Here is a 26,320-nt window from a genome sequence, read left to right as displayed (position 1 = left end):
ACATATGCCATGAAAGATTAGAGACGGTTTTGTAATTTGCTACTGCTACTTACCCAAAGTACTTTTGGCATGTCTAAATACTGACAATAATTTTATTTATTGCATAATATATTCAATGTTTATTTTTCAGAGACAGAGAGAGAGAGAGAGAGAGAGAGAGACAGAGACAGAGACAGAGTGTGAGTGGGGGAGGGGCAGAGAGAGAGGGAGACACAGAATCGGAAGCAGGCTCCAGGCTCTGAGCTGTCAGCACTGAGCCCGAAGCGGGGCTCGAACTCACAAACCACGAGATCATGACCTGAGCCCGAGTCGGACACTTAACCGACGGAGCCACCCGGATGCCCCTACTGCATATTACATCCAAATGGATACGACCATCCTTTCAGTATTAGGATTTAGATAATTTCCAATTCTTGATATTACAGATAGTGTTACAATGAACTTTATGTCTATAGCATCATCTTGGTTAAAAAAAAAATATTTTCAATAAAGCACCAAGTGAAGAGTTACTAGGTCAAATGATATAAGCATTTTATATGAGTCTTAATAGAGCGTATGCCAAAGTTTTCACCAAATGTCTATACGTGTTTACATCTTCCACCCAATTGTCGACCTGGATGTTGGTTTTTTTAAATCAGTGGTAAGAGCTCATCATAATGTTGATATTAAGTCTCCATCTGTCTATCCCATTTGCCCCAATCTTCCGTCTTTTCTTTTCAACAAGCTTAGTGATTTTTCACTGATTATCTTATAGTAAAATCCTAATCTTGTATCAAACGAATTTAATGTTTCAGAAAAGGATAAATATTCCAAAACACTATTTCAGAACCTTAATTTATTTTTCTGTCATAATCTGTGCTTTAATCAGAGTTTTCATACTGGTCATAAATGTTGCTTCTTATCCTGCCTATTTAGCTGGACAAATTTAACATCAGAAGCTGCTCTTGTCCCAGTCAAATCCAATAGATTCAATGGCGACCAACCTCTCTTTCCCCAAGATCTCTAACGTTTTCATTCGTTCTTCTAACAAATTCTTATTAAGAAAGGACTTTGTGTCAGGTCCTACGCTTGGCACTGGGGATATAAACAGCCTAATCCAGACTGTGAAAAATGTGCGTAAACAAATGGCACCAATGCACTATGGGAAGTAGCACGTTCAAGATGTCCACACTGCAAGGCGGTAGAAGAAGTTAAAACGCGACTAACTGCAGAGCCAGGTCAAAGACAACGTCCCAGAGAAGGTAACTGAAGTGTGTTCTCATTTTCCAGATGGGTGAAGGCGAGGGAACATTATGTGCAGAGGCTGGGAGGTATCAACAGTACTGTCCTATTCACGGAATCTTATGCACCTTCATTTTCAGGCCGGAGAGTCATGTACAAGAAGGGGAGAATTGCAAAATGAGGCTTGAGGAAAATAGGAGGCCAAGTCATGGAAGGCATCTTGACCAGATCGGCGTTTTAGAGAAATCACTCTGAAAGACAAACCAGAAAAGCCAACTCTGCAGGAAAGGAAAACACTAGAACCACAAGAGTGCAGGCAATGCTTTAGAAGTCTCACATTTGTTATGAAATAGTCACTTCGTTAGCCCTAATTATCAGACATAAAACACTGTGTTTCCACCAGCACCGTGGATCCACAAGAGACAGCTTGTGTCTACCCACTGAGCTAATGTCATTCCATCCATAAACCAAGAAGAACAATCAATCAGCCGGTGTAGACGGGTCCTCGGTCAAGTTTCAGACTTCATTAAGCTCTGAAATAGTAAAAGTCACCTTGGCCATTTTCACATCCCCGGTCCCCACCCAGCCCCAGCGTCCACCTCAGGGAATCCTAATATTTGCTCCAGTTATCAAGGTCTTCAATGTACAACTTGATTAATTTCTGTAATAATGGCCCATCACCAAAAAGCCAGCTGGACTTTTATCTTTGATAGAATCCTTAGGAAGAGCTGTAACAAGACTAGAAAACGGGTCTTAAATTCATTCAAAAGCGTACAAAAATAAACTCACCACTGCCCCTCTCGGGAATCGGTAGGGAGGAGGAGGGCGCTGCCCTACAGTCTCATGGTTCATACTCGAGGTCAAAGTGTTAACCATGTCTGGTTGAGCTTTACCCACAGCAAAGAGAGTATTTTAGAAAATGCAAATGTCATGAGCTTTGTCATACCTTGAAGAGTCACATGCCAAAGGCCACCTGGAGCCTTCATCACCGAGCACAGGCTTCTGCAGCCTGACGGGAAATTATCCACCCTGGGCATCCACATCAGTGAAAGATATTGTCCGTCGACACCCAGCTTACTCTTGAAATGGATTAAAGAAGAGACCCATTCCGCCTTTTACGTCTTTGGTGAAGGAAGAGGCAGCTCTAGTGGGGGTTTTTATGATCCCATTCTTTTCCTCAGTGCAAGCAGACCAGCTGACTGAAAGTCTACAAAGTCTCGTAAGACAGATCCCACTTTTAAAGCGGTTCTTTTCTCTTTTCCAAACCTGAAATACCGAAAAGAAGAAGACGGAAAAAAGGACCACGTGGTAAGCTACGATCTATCATAAGCTATTGAATTATACTAATTTCTGGAGACTGTCTCCTTCACGGGTTCATCTTACTGTGCCCTCTGGTGAAACGCTGGGACCCCCTGGGTTCGTCCCCGCTTGGCCCACTGCCCTTCTCGCTCAGCTCTCCATCGGCAATCTCAGCCTCCCCTGGACTTTAGCCTCCCCTTCCACCGATGACCTGTCCTAATGACTGCTTCTTGGAGCTTCTCCCTCTTAAGTGAGGCACTTGCCGGATAGACACCTCCACTCGGATGTCCCCAAAGGCATCTGGAGCTGAACAAACCCAGCGCAGAGCTTTCTTCCCCCTTCCCCTTCCTGGCCCGTGCCTTCCCTGCAGTCCTCCATGGTTGTTGCTGACCACAACACCCATCCGGTTATCCGACCGAAAGCTGTAAACCGAGACAAATCAGTGCCTCCTCACGCTTCCTCACACCTGCACGCGGGCAGTCACCGAATCCGACCGATTTTACCCCCGAAACATTTTCCAAATCTATTGCTTCCTCTCCATGTCCCGCCGCCCCCACCACCGTCTCATTTCTAGGTTACGTCAGCAGCCTCCTGGCTCATCTCCTGCATCCGGAAAGGTCCCCAGGGAGGGTCCCAGCAGTGCGTTCACATGGTCACGGGTTTTTGTAAAATTTGCAGAAGTCATCTCATTTAACCGCCACAGGCTAAGACCCTTGTCTCTTTCTGCGCCAGCTGCCTTGTGTCCCAAGTCAGGAGGCTTTGGAGTTCGCCGCAGGCATCTCTGGGATGCACCCCAGGGAGAGCTGAGGTGGGGTTTATTTAATTTGGGTGTTGGCTACATCTACATAGTTCGTTGTCACTTCGGTGGCTGGATACGCTATCACCAACAGATCATTCCCCACACCCAACAGGCTGACTCACGTGCACATCACTTGACGGTGCCCTGGGGCATCCAGCCTCAGAAGTACGGGGTTGTGCAAGAGACACAGGGTTTCAAATGTCTGGGGCCAGGACCTGTCTGTAGAAATGTCTCCAAATTCTCAAGCTCATATATGAAAGAACTGGAGAGAGATTGCCTCAATTTTGATAATAATCTTAAATATGTATATAACATTATCAGAAACAAAATGTGAAACTTTTTGTTTTCTAAACTCTCAGTATGTGGGAATGCAAACTGGTGCAGCCACTCTGGAAAACGGTATGGAGGTTCCTCAAAAAACTAAAAATAGAACTACCCTACGACCCAGCAATTGCACTACTAGGCATTTATCCAAGGGATACAGGTGTGCTGTTTCGAAGGGACACATGCACCCCCATGTTGATAGCAGCACTATCAACAATAGCCAATGTATGGCAAGAGCCCAGATGTCCATCGATGGATGAATGGATACAGAAGATGTGGTATATATATACAGTGGAGTATTACTCGGCAATCAGAAAGAATGAAATCTTGCCATTTGCAACTACGTGGATGGAATTGGAGGGTATTATCCTAAGTGAAATTAGTCAGAGAAAGACAAAAATCAAATGACTTCATTCATATGAGGACTTTAAGAGACAAAACAGATAAACATAAGGGAAGAGAAAAAAATAATATAAACACAGGGAGGGGGACAAAACAGAAGAGACTCAAATATGGAGAACAAACTGAGGGTTACTGGAGAGGTTGTGGGAGGAGGGATGGGCTCAATGGGTTAAGAGGCATTAAGGAATCTACTCCTAAAATCATTGTTGTACTATATGCTAACTAACTTGGATGTAAATTTTAAAAAATAAAAAAATAAGATTAAAAAAAAACGCTCAGTACGTTCTAAAAAACAAATTTCAATAAGCCACGCTAAAGGGAAAGATTTCCATTCTCTCTCTAGAGAAAAAGAGTACAAACAAAACAGAGACAAAAACCAGAAGGATAGCAGATGTGTTTCAGTTAATAAATTCAAAGTATGCTTTGGAATTTTGTGATGTTTGCGATTATTTTAATCCTTAAAATTTTTAAATTTGTCATGACTTTTTTTTTTTTTTTTACTCATTTAAATACACTTTTGGGGCACCTGGCTGGCTCGGTTGGGGGAGCATGTGACTCTTGATCTTGGGGTTGCGAGTTTGAGCCCCATGTCAGGTGTAGAGATCACTAAAAAATAATACATTTAAAAAAATACACATTCATTTTTGTTGCCTTATCCAATACCCTCTGTGACATTCGTATCTGACTATATTGCTTTCTTCACATTCCTTAAGAGGGCATAGGCAATAGCATTCATGTTCTTGGTGATAATATCACCTGTCCATTAAGGAGAGACTGTAGTAGTGAAAGCTTACAATGGAGAGAGATCAGGGAGCCAAAAGGGAACTGGAGACTGTTACAAGTCCAGTTGACTGGAATACAGGTCCCCCTTCCAACCAGGCCACTGAAATGCACGGTGCATGTTTGCAAAGTGCCAGAGTATGACAGTCAGAATGCTCCTAGCCGTCCTGGCCGGGTGGTCTGTAGAGCAGGGGCCCTTGAACTGCAGCAGAGAGGGGACTGGCGGGTGATGGTGAACGGCTCTAGCAACCATCAGTCAGAAGAGCCAGGGAGAGTCAGGAAAAGTGTGGGCGGAGCGTTGCCGGGGTGGAGGGAGGGGCAGAAAGAGGGAGCTAGAAATATAGGAGAATAAAAATGTGAGATCAAATATAAGGTGATGTTTTACATAAAAAAGCACAGTAAATATGTTTTAATATTCGATGATAAGGCATCAAGAGCTCACTATTTCGGAGAGAAAACTATTCTAAAAGTAAACCCGCCAGCAACGCCACTGCTGGGTAAATAACCGAAGGAACGGGAAGCAGACTTGAGCAGATACCAGTGCCCTGATGCCCCAGGTAGTATTATTCAAAACAGCCAAAAGACGGGGCGCCTGGGTGGCTCAGTCGATTACGCATCCGACTCTCGGTTTCAGCTCAGGTCATGATATCTCACAGTTCCTGAGTTCGAGCCCTGCATCGGGCTCTGCACTGACAGTGGAGCTTGCTTGGGAGTCTCTCTCTCCTCAGCGCCCCTCCCCTACTCGTGCCCACGCATGCGCACGCGCACTCTCTCGCCTTCTCTCTCAAAATAAATAAACTTTAAAAAAAAACAACAGCCAGGGGCGCCTGGGTGGCGCAGTCGGTTAAGCGTCCGACTTCAGCCAGGTCACGATCTCGCGGTCCGTGAGTTCGAGCCCCGCGTCGGGCTCTGGGCTGATGGCTCAGAGCCTGGAGCCTGTTTCCGATTCTGTGTCTCCCTCTCTCTCTGCCCCTCCCCTGTTCATGCTCTGTCTCTGTCTTAAAAATAAATAAACGTTGGAAAAAAAATTAAAAAAAACAAAACAAACAAACAAAAAAAACAGCCAAAAAAGGGGGGGGGGGAGGCGCCTGGGTGGCTCAGTCAGTTGGGCGTCTGACTTTGGCTCAGGTCATGATCTTGCGGTGAGTTTGAGTCCACATCAGGCTCTGTGCTATCAGCTCAGAGCCTGGAGGCTGCTTTGGATTCTGTGTCTCCCTCTCTCTCTGCCCCTCCCCTGCTCACACTCTGTCTCTGTCTGTCTGTCTGTCTCTCTCTCTCAAAAATAAATAAATAAATAAATAAATAAATAAATAAATAAATAACTAGCCAAAAGATGGAAAACAACCCACGTGTCCAGCAAGAGATGAACAGTTAAACAACATGTGGTCTATCCATACATGGAATATTACTTAGCCGGAAAAAGGAGCGAAGTTCTGATACATGTTACAACATGGAGGAACCGTGAAAAAATTATGGTAAGTGAGATAAGTCAGACACAAAAGGAAAATATTGTATGGTTCCATTTCTATGAAATATCGAGGACAGGCAACCTTACAGAGGCTGAAAGTAGAGGTTACAGCAGCTGCGAGGAGAGGACACTGGCAATTCTTCCTTTTTTTTTTTTTTAATTTTTTAATGTTTATTTATTTTTGAGAGACAGAGCGTGAGTGGGGGAGGGGCAGAGAGAGCTCATCTGAGGCAGGCTCCAGACTGTGAGCACAGAGCCCGACGCGGGGCTTGAACTCGCAAGCTGGGAGATCATGACCGGAGCCGAGGCTGGATGCCCAACCGAGCCACCCAGGCGCCCCTCTTATTTCTTAATAGTTACAGAGTTTCTGTTTGGGGTGATGAAAAGATTTTGGAAATAGACAGTGGTGATGGTTACACAACATTATGAATGTAATTAAAGCCACTGGATCGATCATACACTTAAAAATGGTTAAAATGGCAAACTTTATGTTCTATATACTTTATCATAATTTTAAAAAGTTAATAATGTAAGATGCCAAAAAACCACTGAATTGGGGACTTTATGTATTTACTTTTTTAAGTGTATTTATTTTGACAGAGAAAGAGAGAGAGAGAGAGAGAGAATGAATGAATGCGGGGGAGGGGCAGAGAGATAACCAGGGTTAAATCTAGGTACTGGGCACATGGGTGTTTGCAACATTATTTTATACACTTAAAATTGTTGGGAGTATTTCATATTTTAAAGACAAATATATCTAATAACTGTATTAAGAAATGAAAGACTCACTTTACGAGTATCTTAAAAAACAGGATATTTGGGAATAAGCATATTAAGGAATGGACAAGGATTATCTTAAGAAAATTTAAAACAAGACGGACATCAGAAAAGACTTGAAGAGAAGGAGAAGCAACTTTTCTTGGCTAAGACTCCATGTCATAAATTTCACCCCTAATTTTTTTTTTTCAACTTTTTTTTTTTTTTTTTTTTTTTTTTTTTTGGGACAGAGAGAGACAGAGCATGAATGGAGGAGGGGCAGAGAGAGAGGGAGACACAGAATTGGAAACAGGTTCCAGGCTCCGAGCCATCAGCCCAGAGCCTGACGCGGGGCTCGAACTCCCGGACCGCGAGACGTGACCTGGCTGAAGTCGGACGCTTAACCGACTGCGCCACCCAGGCGCCCCGTTTCACCCCTAATTTGATACACAAATTTAATACAAAATGAGTCAAAACATCAATAGGTTTCCTGGGTTTTTGTTTTGTTTTTTGAAGTTGATAAAATAATACCAAAGCGTATGTGGAAGATGAACTTACAGAGTAGCCAGGGAAATTCTGAAAGACTAAACACGGAAGACAAGTCCTCCCAGGTGATAATAAAACATAGTAAAAATAACAATTAAAACAGTTTGGTGTTGGGAAAGGAGAAAAAAATTCAGTAACATAAAAGAATCTGAAAACAGACCCAAATACTTTAACCGGCTGGTAACTTAAGAGATGAATAAAGCTGAATCCCAACCTCACTCCCAACAGCAAAACTAGCAATTCCACGTACATCGATATTTGACCATAAAACGTGAAGTCATAAAACCTGTAAGCACCCCACAGGAATTTATTTCTACTACTAGGCTAGGGAAGCAGCCATGAGGGGCGCCTGGGTGGCTCAGTCGGTTGAGTGTCCAATTTCAGCTCAGGTCATGATCTCAGTTTGTGGGTTCGAGCCCCGCGTCGGGCTCTGTGCTGACAGCTCAGAGCCTGGAGCCTGCTTTGGATTCTGTGTCTCCCTCTCCCTCCCCCTCCCCTCTCTTTGCCCCTCCCCCACTCAGCACTCACACACTCTCTCTCCTTCAAAAATAAACATTAAAGAAAAATTTAAAAAAAGAGAGAGAGAGAGAAGTGAAACATTTGACTATATAATAACTCAGGACTGTTTTTTGCAGGAAAAAAACACTGAAGAAACCCCCCAAACTGGTAAAAATGCCACAATAGAACTCTTGCAAATTACACAGAAAACAAATAGGCAGAGAAACGGGGAAGGAACCCGCACAGGTAGTACACAGAAGAAACACAGGTGGACAACTTGTACATGAAATGCCATGCACATGGCCACCTCTTCACTGCTGACATTCCGTTTGCATGCTCTCACCCCGGATGTCCCACATGGCTGTCCTATCACCTTGAAGTCTTCACTCCAGCTTTACCTTCTCAAGGAAGCCTTATATATACCAAACAGCTAAAATCATACCTGGCATACAGAGGGAACTTGCCAAACATTTGTGGAATTACTTGTGAATAAACAAACAATGTGGGTCAAGTCAAATAGTGTCTAATACAACTATAATGCCTCATGGGATTTTTTAAAAGAAAGGGTTAAAATACATGAACTCTAAACCTAAGGGAACTAAAATACATGGCCTTAATAAAACATATAAGTCACAAGGGATGTTAAGTGGGCTTAATATGAGATACAGTGCCGGGTGGCTCAGGACTGACTTTGGCTCAGGTCATGATCTCGTGGTGTGTGAATTTGAGCCCCACGTCAGGCTCTGTGCCGACAGCTCAGAGCCTGGAGCCTGCTTCGGATTCTGTCTTCCTCACTCTCTGCGCCTCTCTTGCTTGCGCTCTGTCTCCCTCTATTCTCAAAAATAAACGTCAAAAATTCTTTAAAAAAAAAAAAAAGGTGAACAAATAGATTCTTGTAAAGTAAGACAGTTGAAAATAATCAATGTATATCAAGAATCATAATGAATGAGCATAAATGAATGTACCAATTAGAAAAAATGTTTAAACTAGATTTTTCAAAAATCCAGTTATATCTTGTTAACGAGGGACATGTGAAAAAAAAAGATATTCAAAGGTTGAAATTAAAGTATTGTGAAAGATGTAGCAGTAAACATTAACCGAAAAAATGCATTAGTATCAGACAAAAAAAACCTTGAAGGTAAAAAGCATTATTAGAGATACAGAGCTACATACATGATGATACTAAATAAATGATACTGAAAGATTTCATTCTCAATTTGCATTCCTAATTCTAATACACAATTACAAAGAGAAACACAATCCTTTAACAAATAATAGAATACATGGATAAAAAGCCAGGAAGGATATCAAAGATATCAGCAGCACCATTAAGAAGCTTAAGCTAAGGAACACGTATATAGATGATATCCAACAATCATAAAACATATAGTCTTGAGGCGCCTGGGTGGCACAGTCGGTTAAGCGTCTGACTTCGGCTCAGGTCATGATCTCACGGTCCATGAGTTCAAGCCCTGAGTCAGGCCCTGTGCTGACAGCTCAGAGCCTGGAGCCCGCTTCAGATTCTGTGTCTCCCCCTCTCTCTGCCCCTCTCCTGCTCACATTCTGTCTCTCTCTCTCTCTTAAATATAAACATTAAAAAATTTTTTAAAACATAGTCTTTTTTTAAAAAAAAATTCTATTCTTTTATTTTAGAAAGAGAGCATGCGAGCAGGGGAGAGGGACAGAGGGAGAGACAGAGAGAATCCTAAGCAGGTTCCATGCTCAGTGTGGAGCCCAACATGGCCCTCAATCCCACGACCCTGGGATCATGACCTGAGCAGAAATCAAGAGTTGCTCGAACGACTGAGCCAGCCAGGCGCCCCCTAAACATACAGTCTTTTCAAGAACACATGGAACATTGACTCATATTGACACATGCCAGGCTCCAGGACTCGGTTTGACATATTTCAAGGGATTCACATCAAATAGACCATGCTCTCTACCCAGAATGCAAATATGTTATAAACCAACAAATTATAAAAATAATCATGTTAATAATTGCTACTTCTGAACGACTTCTGAACATTTCTAGGGCCAAGAGAAATCCAAACAGGCATTATTAGAAGCAAACTATAGTAAGCATGTTGCATATCAACACTTAGAAGAAGGAGCTATAGAGGAACCTGAAGGAAATACATAACCTTGATATTTATATTAGGAAAGAAGAAAGGCTGAATTACAAGCTAAGTTTCAAATAAAGGAAGGAAATGCCAAAGAGAGGCACAAGGAGCTTTGAAACAGAACGAACATACAAGAGAGAACTGGGGAGTCATCGCTATGAACTCTGCGAAGACGAAACTCATAGTAAAAAGTAGCGAGCGCAACATTTCAACCATAAATCTGAAAATTCAGGCGAAGTGGGCAAATTCTTAGAGGAGTTAAGTATTGATCACATTTTTCAATACGCTTAAAGTATTTCATAAGATGAATTTGTACACGTAGGCTTAAATTGAGACTAAGGCATCCTTAAACCAAAAAAAGGTCCATACCATTTATAGGCAGAAAACCTTTTGTTTTTTAACTTCAAAACTCAGGTGACTGAGCAGAAAAATTGTGGTTTGGTTTTTTTTTTTTTTCACACCCACAGCAGAGACAGGAAACCCCACCTGGGTGCTTTAGATGCCTCAAAAGGTCACAACTGTTAGCAGGACTGAGCGTTCGGCTGGCAGGCCGAACGGAAGCGGCACTTACTTGCCCCAGATGAAGAACGGAGGTGCTGTTGATAGCTCACCTTTGCACCATGCTTCACAAAGCCTGCGGATTTTCTCTCCTACGTGCTTCAGCTACTCACGTGGACACACATCTTCTTACCTTCAGTACAAACAGTTGGAACGGCCACCAGTCGTCGGACAACACATGTGCCAGGCCTATACCGGATGCCTTATGGATGGCCTTTTTTGTTTTTTACTGTTTATTTATTTTTGAGAGAGAGCGCAAGCAGGGGAGGAGAAGAGAGAGAGGCGGGGGGACAGAGGATTCCAAGCAGGCTCCGCGCTGACAGCAGCAGGCTCGAACTCACGAACCTCAAGAACGTGACCTGAGCTGGAGTCGGCCACTAGACAGACTGAGCCGCCCAGGGGCCCCACAGATGTCCTTTTCGGTCCTTATGATGCAATGAGGTGCTACTGTCCCAGCTTCACAAAGAATAGACGAGTGAAGTAACGTGCTCACAGGCTTGCTCTTAATCAGGTGAGGGTCAAGACCCAAGGCCAACCAAATCCACCTGAGGCCTCCCCTCCATACGCCCTTTTAAGCACAAGTGCTCCAGGGACTCATCTACAGAGCACAACACATCCAAAGCAGGCTATATCCAAGCCCCACTCCCTGCGGCCCGGACCAGGCACCCACCTTCCGGATAACGTCCCGCAGAGCAAAATACTTGTCAGTGAGGTCCCCTGCCTCGCTCAGTGGGGCGTCATAGTCGTAGCTGGTGGGCTGTGGTTGGTAGGGGATGTTGGCCCCTGGAAGACAAAAACATGCCACGGGTAACTACTGAGGGCCCTCCCCCCCGGGACAAGTTCTTTGGGACTTCTGGGCTCAGGGTTGTTGTCGGGGGAGAACATAAAGGGCACATTAGAACCCACTGTCAAATGACACAGAGGTGGCCCTGAGGAGGCAAGGTTTAGAGAAACACGTTTCTTCCAGCAGGTGGCCCCTCACAAGCACCTTAGAGCCTATAAGGCGCCGTCCCCGCCCATTCGCCCAGCAAGAGCCCTCAGCGGGGACCCCAGCAGATGTCACCACCACTGAACCAGCAGGGAGCTGAAGCTCCCACAAAATGAGGTCAGTGTCTCAAAGGAGTCATGGCAGGCTTCTGGCATGACCCACGTCTGCGATCGTTCCCATGCCCTCGGACACAACACGGGAGAGGACTGCAGACACACGTTACCCCACGGAGTCAAGCGTAACCATGAGGTCTCTAGCACCTGTGCGGTCAGAGGACCTGCGGTGTCTTCTCCCGGCCCATTCAGGAGCAAGTCACGCCCTCACTCCCCCAGCTCCCGGGACGGCTGGCTGCTGACAGCTCTCAGATGCGCCCTCTGCTCTCGGGCCTCTGCTGGGCCACCCTGCCAAGGTTATGGCCCTCGGGGGACAGCGCATGTGCAACAAGTGACCACGAGGGCTCAGAAACCCAGCCCCTGGTGTCCCAGCTCCAGAGCTCTCTCTAGAACCAGCCGAGCCACTCCAGAACTCCCTCCGGCCTCAACCCCCTCCCGGTGCCCAGGGCCACCACCCACACTCTCTGAAGGTGCTGCTCCTGGAACGTGCCCCAAGAACCTCCCGCTGGGGAATCACGGTCCGTTTCCCAGGGAATGAAACCCGCCACAGAGACCAATAACACTGATCATACTGTGTACTCAAAGACTAGAAAGGTAAAGGGCCTTGCAATTATCGTTCCAGGGGCAAGGTCTGGACCAGTGGGCCCCAGCCTTGTCACAGATGATGTTCACAGGCAGGAGACTGGGTGCATTAGTGGGTAGCGAGCCTGTGCTATACATAGAAAACTTACCCGTGCAACATGGAGAGCCTGTTCAGATTCCTAAGCCCCACCGCACCAGAGATTCTGAGTCAGCAGGTCTTGGGTGGGACCTGAGACTCTGCCTTCCTTTAAAAGTTTTTTTTTTTAATGTTTATTTATTTTTATTTTTTTATTTAAAAAAAATTTTTTTAACGTTTTTTTATTGATTTTTGAGACAGAGAGAGACAGAGCATGAGCAGGGGAGGGGCAGAGAGAGAGGGAGACACAGAATCGGAAGCAGGCTCCAGGCTCTGAGCGGTCAGCACAGAGCCCGATGCAGGGCTCGAACTCACGGACCGTGAGATTGTGACCTGAGCTGAAGTCGGACGCTTAACCAACTGAGCCACCCAGGCGCCCCAATGTTTATTTATTTTTGAGAGAGAGAGAGAGAGAGAGAGAGACAGAGCACAAGTGGGGGAGGGGCAGAGAGAGCGGACACACAGAATCGGAAGCAGGCTCCAGGCTCCGAGCCATCAGCACAGAGCCCAGTGCAGGGCTCAAACTCACGAACTGTGAGACGAAGTCAGACGCTCAACCGACTAAGCCGGGGTCTCTAACAGGCTCCCAGGTGATGCTGATGCTGGCGCCTGTGGACTAGTAAGGCTCTGTGCCAGGCCTTTCTCTTCTACTCCTAAGAGCATTTTGCAACACAAGGGTGTGAGAATAAAGCTGCTTTAGGATCATCTCATACCATATCTAACCGTTAAGCAAAGGAGGCACAAAGTCTGACATCTCACCTGTGACTTAGTAAGAACTCCTTGGTCTGATCCCACAGCCCGTGAATGATGGCGCCACCTTGGGGGATCCTACTGGACCTTGGGGGATCCTACTGGACCTGGGGGGATCCTACTGGACCTTGGGGGATCCTACTGGACCTGGGGGGATCCTACTGGACCTGGGGGGATCCTACTGGACCTTGGGGGATCCTACTGGACCTGGGGGGATCCTACTGGACCTGGGGGGATCCTACTGGACCTTGGGGGATCCTACTGGACCTGGGGGGATCCTACTGGACCTGGGGGGATCCTACTGGACCTTGGGGGATCCTACTGGACCTGGGGGGATCCTACTGGTGGTGGAGCTGACAGATGAGCGCGGCCGAGGATCAGGTCAGCCCCCCAACACCCCGTTTCATTAGTTCTCTCTGCACAAAATCTACATGTCTGAGGGACTGGGACCACTTGAGCAACTGAACTGACCCAGGCCTTCCTTTGCCTCGCTTTTTCCTGACTGGAGGCAGCGCCTGTGCGGATACGTACATTAAAGCACATCCTTTGCTGTGAGATGCAAAGAAACATGAAACCACATCCCTTGTTGCAAGGAGCTCATCTCCTTTGTGGCCCCTCTCCTAGCTCTAATGTGGCAGTCACCTTGCCCACCTTCCTATTTATATGAGTGGCACCACACCAGGTGCCTGCCCCTAGAGCTTACGCTTCAGAGCTCACTCCCACAGCTGAGCTCAATCAGTGGCCACCAAGTTGAACTGAACAAATGTCACTGCCAGAGACAAAATCACAGGCCAAGGGAAGCCAGGCACGGAAGCTGGCCAGTGGCCAAAGGATGGACTGAAAAACAAAGTCTTTGCTCTGGTTTCACCCACAGAATCTTTCTCTGGATGCCCTCAGGCCACCCCAGGGCAGTGTCGGAGAGAAAGCGCGCTAACTCAAGCGTCCTCTGCCCGTGGTAGGGAGTGCAAGGTGGGAAGGCACACAAAACGGCAAGGCTCACCGCTCCGCAACTCTGCACGTCGTGTGAGAAGTCCAGGATGGCCTGGGTCCCGCAGGAGGCCTCCAGATGGGGATGCACGCAGGCAGAGTGGGGTGCACACACGTGCATGGACAGGTGCATCCCCCCTGGGCAGGACGGGCAGTGAGCTCCCTGCCAGGGGCCTTCCCTCTCACGGCGCTCCTCTGGGATCTGGCCTGAGGAGCGGCCACAGAGAAGCACACACTGGCCCTCCCCCACGTCCGCCAGGAAGACCAAGCACTAGGGCAGGTCAGAGAGGCCCACAAACACGGGAGGGGCTGGTTTGGGAGCTGGTGCAAGGGCTTTGGGATGCAAGAGGTGGTCCAAAGGGCAGTGACCAGCTTTCCAAGGCCCAAGTTCGAGTCCTATCCCCTGCCAGCTGAATGGGAAACCTGTGGACTTTTTTTTGCACCCTGCTTTTCTGATCTGTAAAATGGGTCCATAATCTCTGGCCTAGATGAGACTGCTATGAGAACTAACTGAGAAAACAGAGGCAGAAGAGAGACTTGTTATTTATAACAGGGTCAGGAGCAAGGCAAAGGATTGAAGACAACTTCCATTTTCTGAGGGGTCGTTTTTATAGATCTAAATTTTCAAAAAAGAAGAATGCATCATTTTACGTAAAATAGTACAAGATAAAAAAAATTGTATCGTGAGCTACAAAGTTCCCCCCAAATATCAGTCTTCATTCCTGGAATGGATGCTTGGTACCATTCCACGAATGGAAAGCAGGTGGAATCCTTATCTACTGAATGAAAAAGGCGCCACAAAATCTTAACTGTTTCTAATGAGAAGATGGGCACCCAGACATGATCTAAAACTTCAGTTGGCATACTGTGATCTTTTAAGAAGTGACATCTGAGTTTTGCAGTATCTCCCTTCTTGCCTCTAGTAACAGTGATGATATTAGTAACACTAATGATGTTAGTTACTAATAACAGTAACACTTGTAGGCAAGGTCTTCCAGCCCATCCCACCTCGCACAGAAGAGAGCTGTTCATTAGGGTCAGATCCTGGGAGGTTCAGGCCAAATTAAGCTTCCAAAACTCAGCACTGGGGGGCATCCTCAGTGATTCAGAGAGAAAGGGCAGCTGTGGAGAGGGGTGAGGAAAGAGCCTGAGAAAAAGGCTAATATAGCATGACTTGCCTGCAAAACTCAATGGCAGTGAAGAGAATTTTTCGTAATTTTTCCTGATAAAAAGGGAGAGACCATACAGGAATGGGAAACGGTACAGCCACCTTGAAAACAGTATAGCAGCTCCTCAAACTCTGATCTTAAAAGTTAGTTACCCTATTATCCAGCAAACGCCCTCTTAGGTACACGCCCAAAAGACTGAAACGGGGATTCAAATGAACACTTACATGTTAACGTTCATAGCAACATTATTTATAATGGCCAGAATGTGGTAACAACTCCAATACCCATCAATTTGACATCTGGATGAACAAAATGTTGTATATCCGGGCAACAGAATATTATTTATCAGTAAAAAAACTAAAGTACGGATCCCACAACATGGACGGACCTTGAAAAGACCCATCTTTTCAACCTGCCTAAGGGGCAGAAGTGAAACACAAAGCCGACCACATATCGTATGATTCTATTTATAAGCAACGCCCAGAATAGGCAAATTCACAACGACAGAGAGTACAGACTCATGGTTGCTAAGGGCCGGGAGGAGAGAGAGTGGGGAGTTTCTCTGGTAAGGGGTTTCTTTTCGGGGTAGTGAAAATGTTTTGGAACTAGGTGGTGGTAATGGGTATGCAACTTTGTGATATGCGAAGCACCACTAAACTGTGACTCATAAAATTGTGAGTTTTATGGTATGTGAATTATATCTCGACAAAACAAAATGTTTAAGAAAAGAAAAGAAAAGAAAAGAAAAGAAAAGAAAAGAAAAGAAAAGAGATCACAGCAGAATACATGAACAAGTAAGCTATAGCCAGAGACTATGGGACCTACCCAGCTACCTTGTTTAAAACAATAAGGTTTCTGGGGGGCACCTGGGGGCGCAGTCGGTTCGGCATCCGATTTGGCTTAGGTCATGATCTCGCAGTTTGTGAGTTCAAGCCCCGCATCAGGCTCTGTGCTGTCAGCTTGGAGCCTGGAGCCCACTTCAGATTCTGTGTCTCTGCCCCTTCCCTGCTTGTTCTCTGTCTCTCTCAAAAATAAATAAACATTAAAAAAAATTTTTTTTTTTAAACAACAAGATTTCTGGGGCATCTGTCTGGCTTGGTCGGAAGAGCACGCGTCTCTTGATCTTGGGGTTGTGAGTTGGAGCCCCATTACTAAAAAAAAAATAAGTAAACTTGAAAATAAATAAATAAACAATAGGCTTTCTAAGTGGACAGGTTCTGTTCCTTAAGAAAAAATTATCGTGATTTTAAAAATTATGTAGGCAGTTCTTACGTATTAGGAAATTTCTACATATTAGAAAATAAAAGTTGTCTGTAGGCACTCCCTACCCCCAGGTCAAGCCCCAGAAACATTCTAGCATAAGCTTCCATGAACACGTTAAACTGCTCTTACCATTCCAATAAGCGAAATTGGTCCCACCTATAAACATGTACCTGCAAGGAAACAAGAGAACAGACATACTTAACTACGAGCCCATAGCTATGGAGGGTGCCCTCCCTTCCAGAAATTACCACTCACAAGTTCACATTCGCCCCATGGGCAAGTACGTCATGGAGGGAGGCAGCTACCACTTCAGTCCTCACTCTTGAGTGAGGTTGGCCCCAGTGGTCTAACCAGCCAGTATAGAATTCAGAGTTCACCTAAAAAGAGGAAAGGACAGGGAGCTCAGGACAGACTCGTGACCTTCAGACGTTGGCACTTCTCTAGAACCATCACCCTATCTACCCCACCGAGCGATGGGTAGAGCGGGCCGTGTACGTGTACTGCTTAACCCAGAGCCGGGGGACCAATGAGGGTCACTGCCCAAACTCAGTTTTTAGGTGCCAACAATACAGGTATTCCTGGAAAGTTGTACCCGCAACAAAATTTTGTTAGCCAGCCCCCAGTTTGAACAAGGCAGGAAATGTTGGTGGGCAAAAGAATCCGATGGCAAAATATTTTCACCAAACTGTCAGATCTAAGTTCACCCGTTGTGTCCATCCGGATTTTCAGATCACGGGTTGACGTAAGCTGAGGCGGACCTGCCCGAGTATTCTGCGAAGCAAACCCCAGGCACTTCACGGCTCTCTAGAGCACGCCCCTGCCACGCCCTTCGTCTGGAGAAGGAGGAAGAAACCTGGACGTGTTCTGGGGCTGCCTGTGTCAGGGTTTGGGAAACAGCTCCATCCAGTCTGTGAACACAGGTTCTGCACAGCTCAGAGACCGTGTTCAGGAAAGGCTGTGTGCACGGGTCGGGGGCAGCCTGGCCGGCTGCACAGAAGGCACAGGACCCCAGCCCTCAAACTGTGCCGAGAAACAAGGGTGACGACTACGGACAAGGGAGAAGCTGAAGGGCTGTGCAGACCTGCCCGGACGTTCCTGTCGCCTCCTCCTCCTGGCTGCCTCTGCGGCATGCCAGAAAGCCCCCGAACTCAGCCTGTGCTCCCCAGGATGCCTGTCGGAAATGCCAACGCTCGGGCCCCACGCGGGCCGCGTGTCTTACCCAGATTCCTCCGCGATTCACACGCACATTAAGACGGAGAAGCTCTGTCGCAAAGAGCTCTCAAGAAACACAGACCTGAACTCAGACGCTGGCCCTGGCCCTCGCCAGCCGTACGGCCCCGGCTAAGTGACGTGTTTTCTGAGGCTTGGCGACAATGGAGAAAACGACACCCCCTGTGAGAGCAGTGCCGAGCAGTGCCGACACCCCCATCAGTGCCGAGCAGGAGGGAGCATGAAAGAGCGCGGAGCCCGAGTCATGGCAGGGCAGGCACATCTGTCCCCACTGTGTTCCACGCCAGTGCTGTCACTGCGCCCAGAGGGCCACGTGCCCCTGGTCCCACTCAGCTGCAGACTCCACAGCCGGAAAAGGCAAGGACCTACCCCCTTAGTTACTGCAAGCAACCTCGCCTCGACCCACAGCTCACCCCCAGTTCTTACCAACGGTCCTCTGGGCTCACTCTTTCTCTGGATCTGGAAAGCAGCGGTGATGTTGGCATCTGGAAGTTACGAGACGGAGAAGAAAGGTCAGTCGTGGGAATGACAAGTCAAGTAAAAAGAGTCCTGCACAGACCTTTAGCCTGAGGCCCTGCCCTTGGCCCCCAGGGGGCCTGGAACATCCCCCAGTCAGCTTTAGGCTGGACCCACACCATCCATCCGAAGGATGTGTGGGGATCACGGAACGTTACTTCTTCTCAGAGCGGGTCCCTATGGTCTTTCCTGACCGCCTTGTCTCAGGAGATCACGTCACAAGCTTGTCTTCTCCACCTGGGTTTCCCCGCACGTTTTGCGTCCTTCTCTCTTCACAGAGAGGTCCATCTGGTTGACCGAGATGCTCCCTACGGGCTGGGGCTTGCTTTGAAGACACTTCCTTTCAGCCTCCACGGCACCCCCCACACACATCCTAATGCCACAGCTACGTGCCAGGCCATTAACAAATCAAAGGGAGAGATGTGGTCTCATTGTCTTTTTATGCCCGAGTCACGGCGCACACTCTGATTTTGAATCTGTACATCGTCAGCCATTCCAGGCCACTTGCTCTTAAGTTCTCCTTCCAAAATACTCCATTAAGACGCCTGTGTGTGGGCTTGCTCCCTCTGTCTCCTTTCCCCCTCTGAACGGGACTAACCTCTCCCCACGGAGGCCGTGGGCTGCCTTCCTGCAGCGAACGAACAAGCACGAATAGTATTTCTCTAACCAGAGCAGAGGGTGCGCTGGCCCTGAACTTCACGACCCACTTCCCACAGCAGGTACCCGGCGTGGAAATGACACCGGCCAAGACCTCGAAATAACCCCTTGCCCCCTGTAAGGCCAGGCTTCAGGAGAGGACGTGCTGGTCAAGAGTGGAATCTCATTTACTGTATGGCTGTAAATGTCTCAGCATTAAGCACCGGGTGGCATTCAGATCTTTCAGTTCTGTTCTCATGAGCCTCGTCCTGTGACCTCACCCTGGCGCTGCCCCGTCCCACACACGTGAATGAAGCGGCCACGAGCCCCACCTGCCCCACATACACTGGCCTCACGTTGGTCTGTCTTCGACCCACAGCCGGAGCCACTGTGCTCTCCCCCCACATGCACATCAGCCTTACAGCAAAGTCAGAATCACCTTCAAACTGTTTCTCCCGACACAAGGATACCGTGCTTTTCATCACTGTGATGGGAAGTGTGCCAAAGCAGGAGGAAACCAGAGCGCCGCTTCCTGTGCAGCCCTTTGTAGACGAGTTATTGCATCACCAAACACTCTGAGCAACGCCTCATGTTTCTAGAAACACTTCATTCACTTAAAACCAGCTCTTTTCTTTTCTGCCAATGTAGAAGAAGCTCTTTAAAAATGCAACTTCAGGGGCGCCCGGGGGGCTCAGTCGCCGGGCGTTCGACTCTCGATTTCGGCTCAGGTCACGGTCTCACGGTTTGTGGGATCGAGCCCTGCGTCGGGCTCTGCGCTGACAGCACGGAACCTGCTTGGGATTCTCTCTCTGCCCCTACCCCGGCTCGCGCTCGCTCTCTCAAAATGTGTAAAATAAACTTTAAAAATTATTTAAAAAATAATACATAAAAAAGGCAACTTCAGCCTTCCACACATCCTTCTCAAGAGAAAGTCAGTGCTGGTCGTGCCATGGGGGTGGAGCCTCTTACACTGTCAGGAAGGCAGCGGGGCCTTCATGCTGCTTGAAGGGCAGGTCTTTTGTGGGGAGGGGGGAGGTTGACATTTATTTTGAAATAATTTCAACCTTACACAAGAGTTGTGAGAAGAGAACAAAGAACCCGAATTCCCAAAGGACCGAGATTCCTCAGTCGTTAACATTTTCCCACATTTGTTTTATCAGTTTGTCTCTCTCTCTCTCTCTCTCTCTCAGTACAGTTACTTTTTTCTGAACCATTTGTGAATAAGTTGCAGGCATGATGGCCCTTTACCCCTAAATACTTCAGGGTACATTCCCCGAAGAGCATGAGCATTCTTCAAATAGACACAACACGATTATTTAAAAAACGGGGGAGGTTAACATGCAAACACTCCTGTTATCTAATCTACAGATTTGATTCCAAAAATGCAATTGTCCGGGAATGGCCTTCTTAGCACAGATAGACGGAAAGCGGGCACATCCGGTCCGGGGTCCTCTTCAGGAGCATACACTGCCTGTGGGTGTCCTGTCCTTCATGACAGCTGCTCCCTTAACGCTCGTCACAGCCGGGAGCCTGCGGGCCGCGCCGGCCGCCCCGGAATTGCACTCGCTGGGCCTCCTGCAGCTGACACGGCCCTAACCGGTGAGGCAAGGCCTTTTTGCAGCATCTCCCCGACCGCCCGCGGCCCGCAAGGGTCACGATGTTGAGTTCCACGGAAAGACCACGCATTCCAGGCCGGGGCCACACCACCCACCCGGCAGCCGACCTGGAGGAGGAGCCCACGGCCACCGCCGCCAGGGGGAGCTCCTAGCAGCCGCCCTCGGCGAGCAGAGCTCTAACCACGCGGCTCCCGCCCTAAGGGCCCAGCGGCCTCACTCAAATAACTAACGCGAGCCACAGGGGGCGCTGCACTACCGACTCCGTTTGATCCGTCGGGGAGCATTTGGGAAATCTCGCTCGAGGTACCCACAGCAAACGCGCGGCCCGGGGTGCCGGCCGGCGCCCACCGCCCACCGCCCACCGCCCACCCCCGAGCCTGCGCGGCCTGGGCGCGGTTCTCTGCGACGGCGAACACCGACCTGGGCCGAAGTCCACGGTGGCGTAGATCCCCTGCAGCGCCCCGCACTGCAGGAACTTCTCGTGCGCCCCGTCGGTGGTGAACAGAAGCACGTCCCCGCCCAGGTGGTCGCGGAAGCGCCGCTGCAGGAAGCGCAGGTAGTCGTAGTCACAGGTGAAGTAGCTGCCGTATTCGTTTTCAACCTGCAAGTTAACAAAGGGGCGGGGTGGGGTCAGGAGATCCCGACCGAGGCCTTGCAGGCAGGCTTGAGGCCCTGCCCAACCACTGCCAAAGCTCGACCGTTGCCCCAAATATCTCCTAGCTCAGTCCTCAAAACGCATCTTCCAAAGGGCAACTCAGCACGAAAACTTACCGCCCCACCTCCCACTCCACCCAAATAAGAAAGACAAAACCACCGTGTCAGATTTTGGATAGTAGTGACGCTCTACCCTATACTGGGTAAATAGCTCCTTTAAACTTGACATAAACAACACCTTCCCACGGTAGAAATATTAGACAATGTGGGGAAATGCAAAGAAACTAGAAAAACCGTGTGTTAATCCCATTACTCAGAGATAACTGCTATGGGCGTTCTGGCTCAGCCTTCCAGATTCACACACACGCACACCCTAGATACACGGAATAAAGCACAGAGACTGTTCTGTTCTTAAAACTGGTATCATAATACATGCACCAGTCACAACACTGGCTTCCCACCTTCAACACACTATGCGAAATGTCCACGGAGGCGACAAGGGCAAGTGCCAGATAAGGACGTACCGGTACCGCCGTTTACTCCACCTACCGCCAAACTTTCAGGGCGTTTCTTGTCTTTGTTCTTAGTAACCAATTGGCTCAGTCTGCGTTCAACAGCATCAGTGGTTTTCAACCAGGAGTTATCTTGCCCCCCAGGGAACATTTCACAAGGTCTGCAGATGCTTTGGGTTGTCACATCTGGAGGGGGAGAGCGTGCGGCTGGCAGCCGGTGGGTGGAGGCCAAGGGATGCTACCAGGCCCGCTGCTTTGCGAGCCTCCACAACAAAGGATTTTCAGGTGCCGTGAGTGGCAATTGTGCCAGGGTGGGAAATGCTGCCCTGGGGCACGCGTTCCCCCATTCCCCACGGGGACGCACCCATTGACAGGGCATGCCCCAGAAGGTAAAAATGGATTCTTATGGGAGAAAAGAACACCTTACTCTTTTTTATATGTAAAGTACAGATATATACACACACACACGTCTACAGTAGATCAGAGGTATTAAAATTTCGTGGGCAAGAAATTAGAAAAAAATGTCTGCAGGGGCGCCGGGGTGGCTCAGTTGGTTAAGTGTCTGACTTAGGCTCGGGTCATGATCTCACGGTTCGTGGGTTCGAGCCCCACGTCGGGCTCTGCGCCGACAGCTCAGAGCCTGGAGCCTGCTCAGGATTCTGTGTGTGTCTCTCTCTCTGCCCTTCCCCTGCCCGTGCTGTCTCTCTCTCTCAAAAATAAATAAATAAATAAATAAATGTTAAAAAATTTTTAATTAAAAAGATGTCTAAAAAGGCTTTTTAGGGGCAATAACAAAAAAGAAGTTAAGAAACATTGCTCTAAGGCCATAAAATGAATGACCTTCAGCTCCACCCAATATATCAAAGAATCTTAGAGGTATGACACTGAGTGAAAGGCACACCCCACTGAGAAATACAGACAGCTGTTACAGAAACTTTTGCGCGCCCAAGTTCTGTCAACCAATGCCAACTTCCTTCTTTTCTAACCCCTGGGCTTCGGTTCCATTCCAGAACCACTGGGGGCGGGGGGGAGAGCATGTGAGGTGTACCCACGTGTGGTGTGACCTCAGACACGTGGGGAGAAGAGAACGGAGACACAACTGGTCAGGGAGGAAAGTGGACAAAGTGCCAGGAGGGCCTCGCAAACGGAGGCACTAACAGGGGTTCTGAGAGTCACATGGACGCCAACAAGCCAACTGGGAAGGCCTCCAGGCAGAGGAGGGCCTACGTGGACAAGAGGCCACCATGAATTTGGTGGCCAGTGCGAAGAATTGTTAATGATGTGAAAAAATGCTTATGACCGTAGGCTCAAGCAAGAAGACTCAGGTAAGAAACTGGTCGGTTTACACTGACTCTGTAAAAAGAAATGTTTTAAAGGCATGGAAAAAAAATCAAGGAAATCTCCCCAGAACGTAAAGAGCTTTGCTTCTGACTCCAGAAGCAAATTATGGTTTCTCTGTTTTCTTACATTCTTCCATGCTTCCCCACACTTACTTATTTAGTAATCAAGGGGCAAAAGGATTATGGAATTCAAGCCGGGGGAGGTGCGAAGGGCAGAGGCAGAGGAGGCGGCGGCTGGCAGGGCCCTGGCAGGACCCACAGTCAAGTTCAGGTCGTCCAAGGGATGCACACAAGAAATGCCCCTCACGCAGCCAATTTTGCTCTCCTCTGCGGAATTCATATCCGATTACACTCCTCGCGGCATGTCGACGACCAAAAGGTACAGAAAAGTTGTGAGCGAAGCTTGAAAGTGACTTGGGAAGAAGCAGAGATTTAAAAACGAGGGAAACTAGAGAAAACCCGAGGTGAACACAAAGGAAGAAGACCCATTCGTGCGAAGCCACACTCACCTGCAGCCTTGACATCTTCACGTGGGAAAACGGGCTCCTATAAGCTTCACCAGTACAGACTCAAGACGGGTGGAGGGGCGTTCAGCGCTCCGGGAGCAGCGAGCTGGCCTCTCTCCCCCATGCAGGGTCAGAATGGCCACTGTGGCCAGGTCGGCCTTCTCATCGCCTCATTCGACCTACACCTGAAGGGCAAGAGGGTGGCCACGCTCCCTTCCCACAGGGACCGTTCCTACAACGGCCCATAGTATTGTTCCTAAGAAGGAAATCCTGCCCACACTTCTCTAGGGAGTTGCACTGCACCCCCTTGCCGTTTCAGGATGCAGCCCCTTTTACATTTGTTCCTTGGCGAATGACTAATGAACACGGTTTTATGTGTTATTGTTGTTGTTTTTAAGTTTATTTATTGAGAGAGAGAGAGAACATGAGCAGGGCAGGGGCAGAGAGAAAGGGCTGAGAGAATTTGACAGCACGGAGCCCGATGCGGGGCTCGAGACTCACAAACTATGAGATAGTGACCGGAGCCGAAAGCAAAAGTTGGACGCTTAACTGACTGGGCCACCCAGGCGCCCCGGTTGTGCGTTTCACCTAAGTAACTTTGCAAACATCACAAATGGTTGCAGGTCAAGTGCCCCAATTTCTCACGTGGAAAATACTTGGCACAGGATGTAGCCACAATATACCGGTCCTTGCAGAGCAAAGAACACATGGAAGGAGGGGAGTGGGGGCAGGAAGCAGGAGAGAAAGCAGAAGAATGGCCCCAGTTCACCACATCCTCTTTCAAACCAGCATGAACTGACTGCCTAAGCAGGGCAGACACCAAGTCATTTTAATCCGCGTTGCACCCCCTCAGCCACGGGCCACGTGGCAGCAGAGAAAGAGGCAGGCCACGCGATCAGTGGGCCTAGGATGCAATCCTGACTCTGCCACCTGCCCACTGGGCGACCTGGGCCAAGTCACTTCACCCCTTTGGAGTTCTTTTCAAAGAGACATCGGTCGGAATAATTGCATGGCGTCTGGAGGGCAGTCAGCTCAGGGTCCGGTATACAGCAGCCACGAACGACAATGCCTCCCCAAAGTGTGGCTTATATAAAATCACCAGCTGTGGCACTGCCTTGCAGAGAAACAGGCTTGTGAGGCCCACCTCTGCATCGCTCCCGGGTACGATGCGGCCGGATGAAAGCCTTCCCCGCCCCCCACCTGCCCGTGCTCATCTCTGAGGTTACCTGCACGGTTATAATGGGCCCTCCGTTCTGATAGAGGAGAGGCTTCATCTTGGGCAGAAGGACTCCCAGCCACTTGTCCACGGCTGCAAGGTAATCTGGAAAAGAGGACAGGTTTAGCACCGTTCCACAGCTTTTGGTGCACACACACACTGACGCCCTGTCACCCTGGGGCTCGCAGCCGAGATCGGGATGTGCCGGACTCAGCGAGACTGAGATGGGGTAGCTGCACGCACTGATGTGATAAAAGCTGTCCCACAAGGAGCCATCTGCTCAGCGGGTTCCCAGTGGAAAGGAGCACATGCATGGTCTCTGCCCCACCACGGGGACACCAGGCCTGGAGCGCAGGAGGCTGGTCCAGCCCATGTTTGTTGAAGGAAGAAAAGAGTGCCTGAAGGGAGTGTCTTTCTCTCTGTCACAGTAGGATGGGTGTTTTTTTATTTTTTAAAATGAAGCTTTAATAAATTAAATACTGACACTGGCAAATGGAGATAACAGAGCGCACCCTTTGTAAAGAGGCCGTGAGGACGAAAGGAGGTAATACGGGTAAAAACATGAATAATGTGCTGGGACTGCAAACCGGGAGGGTAATGCACTAAGAAGGATGTACACGTAGAGCATAGGACACCAGCCTTTCGCACAGCAAATTCAATCAATGTTAGCTGCTCTTCTGACCGTCCCGAGACCAGCATCTTCAAGAGGCAGAAATGCAGCTACTGGGACCTTCTGCCTCATCGGGGTTTGCAGCGAAAATAATTTCTGGTTGTCGAAAAAGGCCAGAAAAAGACTATCATTTTACAGATCGCCCTGTAAAGGTCAACAAACGAACTGTCATTTTGATTAGCCAGATGCTATCACTGGGCATGTAATTATTGAGAAAGTAGGAAGAGAAAGCATTAAAGTCAGTCGGTCAACCGCAAACAGGGCCCAGTGCCAGTTCAGAGTCACCAGTTTATCAGCAAGATCTGGTCAAACAGTTCAAGACAGCCTTATTTCCTACACATTCAAAGTCTGCAGTGGACACTGACTAACACATTTCCACTAAGCCTTCCAAAGTGTCTGTGCAGAAGAACCCCAGCCTTCAAAATACCTGCTGCTTTTGGTATAAAATGTCGCGAAAGACATCATCATTCTCTCAGGACACGTGTAACAACTTACCTGGATCAGAAGAACGGAGAATAATCGACTCTTTTAATAACAGCCAAGCCGGCAATCCTCCCTAGGATGGGGGGTGGGGCAAAAGGAGGGAGAAGCCATTATGAGGTCTCAAGGCAGAGAGAAATTACTCTTAGCGGTGAGGGAAAAGAAGACTTTCAGGCAAGAAGGGG

At 48.3% G+C, this 26,320-nt stretch overlaps 1 protein-coding gene across 2 annotated transcripts in view; it reads right to left on the bottom strand.

The window, feature by feature from the left end:
* GLB1 (galactosidase beta 1) overlaps positions 1–26,320 on the bottom strand; it is an 85,788-nt gene that overhangs the window by 32,608 nt on the left and 26,860 nt on the right. The window contains exons 4-11 of one of the 2 annotated variants that reach the window (XM_047100224.1): positions 26,151–26,211; positions 24,996–25,090; positions 23,773–23,787; positions 21,178–21,358; positions 18,416–18,474; positions 17,015–17,136; positions 16,889–16,929; positions 11,442–11,554 (exon numbers count right to left, since the gene is read on the bottom strand). In XM_047100224.1, the coding sequence (XP_046956180.1) occupies positions 11,442–11,554; positions 16,889–16,929; positions 17,015–17,136; positions 18,416–18,474; positions 21,178–21,358; positions 23,773–23,787; positions 24,996–25,090; positions 26,151–26,211 (687 nt within the window). The remainder of the gene's footprint in view (positions 1–11,441; positions 11,555–16,888; positions 16,930–17,014; positions 17,137–18,415; positions 18,475–21,177; positions 21,359–23,772; positions 23,788–24,995; positions 25,091–26,150; positions 26,212–26,320) is intronic. The other variant, XM_047100225.1, reaches the window with a different exon arrangement.

This window comes from Lynx rufus, unplaced genomic scaffold, assembly GCF_022079265.1.
Source record: "Lynx rufus isolate CCGP_SWC_20201006 ecotype Redwood Valley unplaced genomic scaffold, mLynRuf1.p SCAF_5, whole genome shotgun sequence".
NCBI classification, from domain to species: Eukaryota; Metazoa; Chordata; class Mammalia; order Carnivora; family Felidae; genus Lynx; species Lynx rufus.
This window is presented reverse-complemented; position numbering and strand designations above follow the sequence as displayed.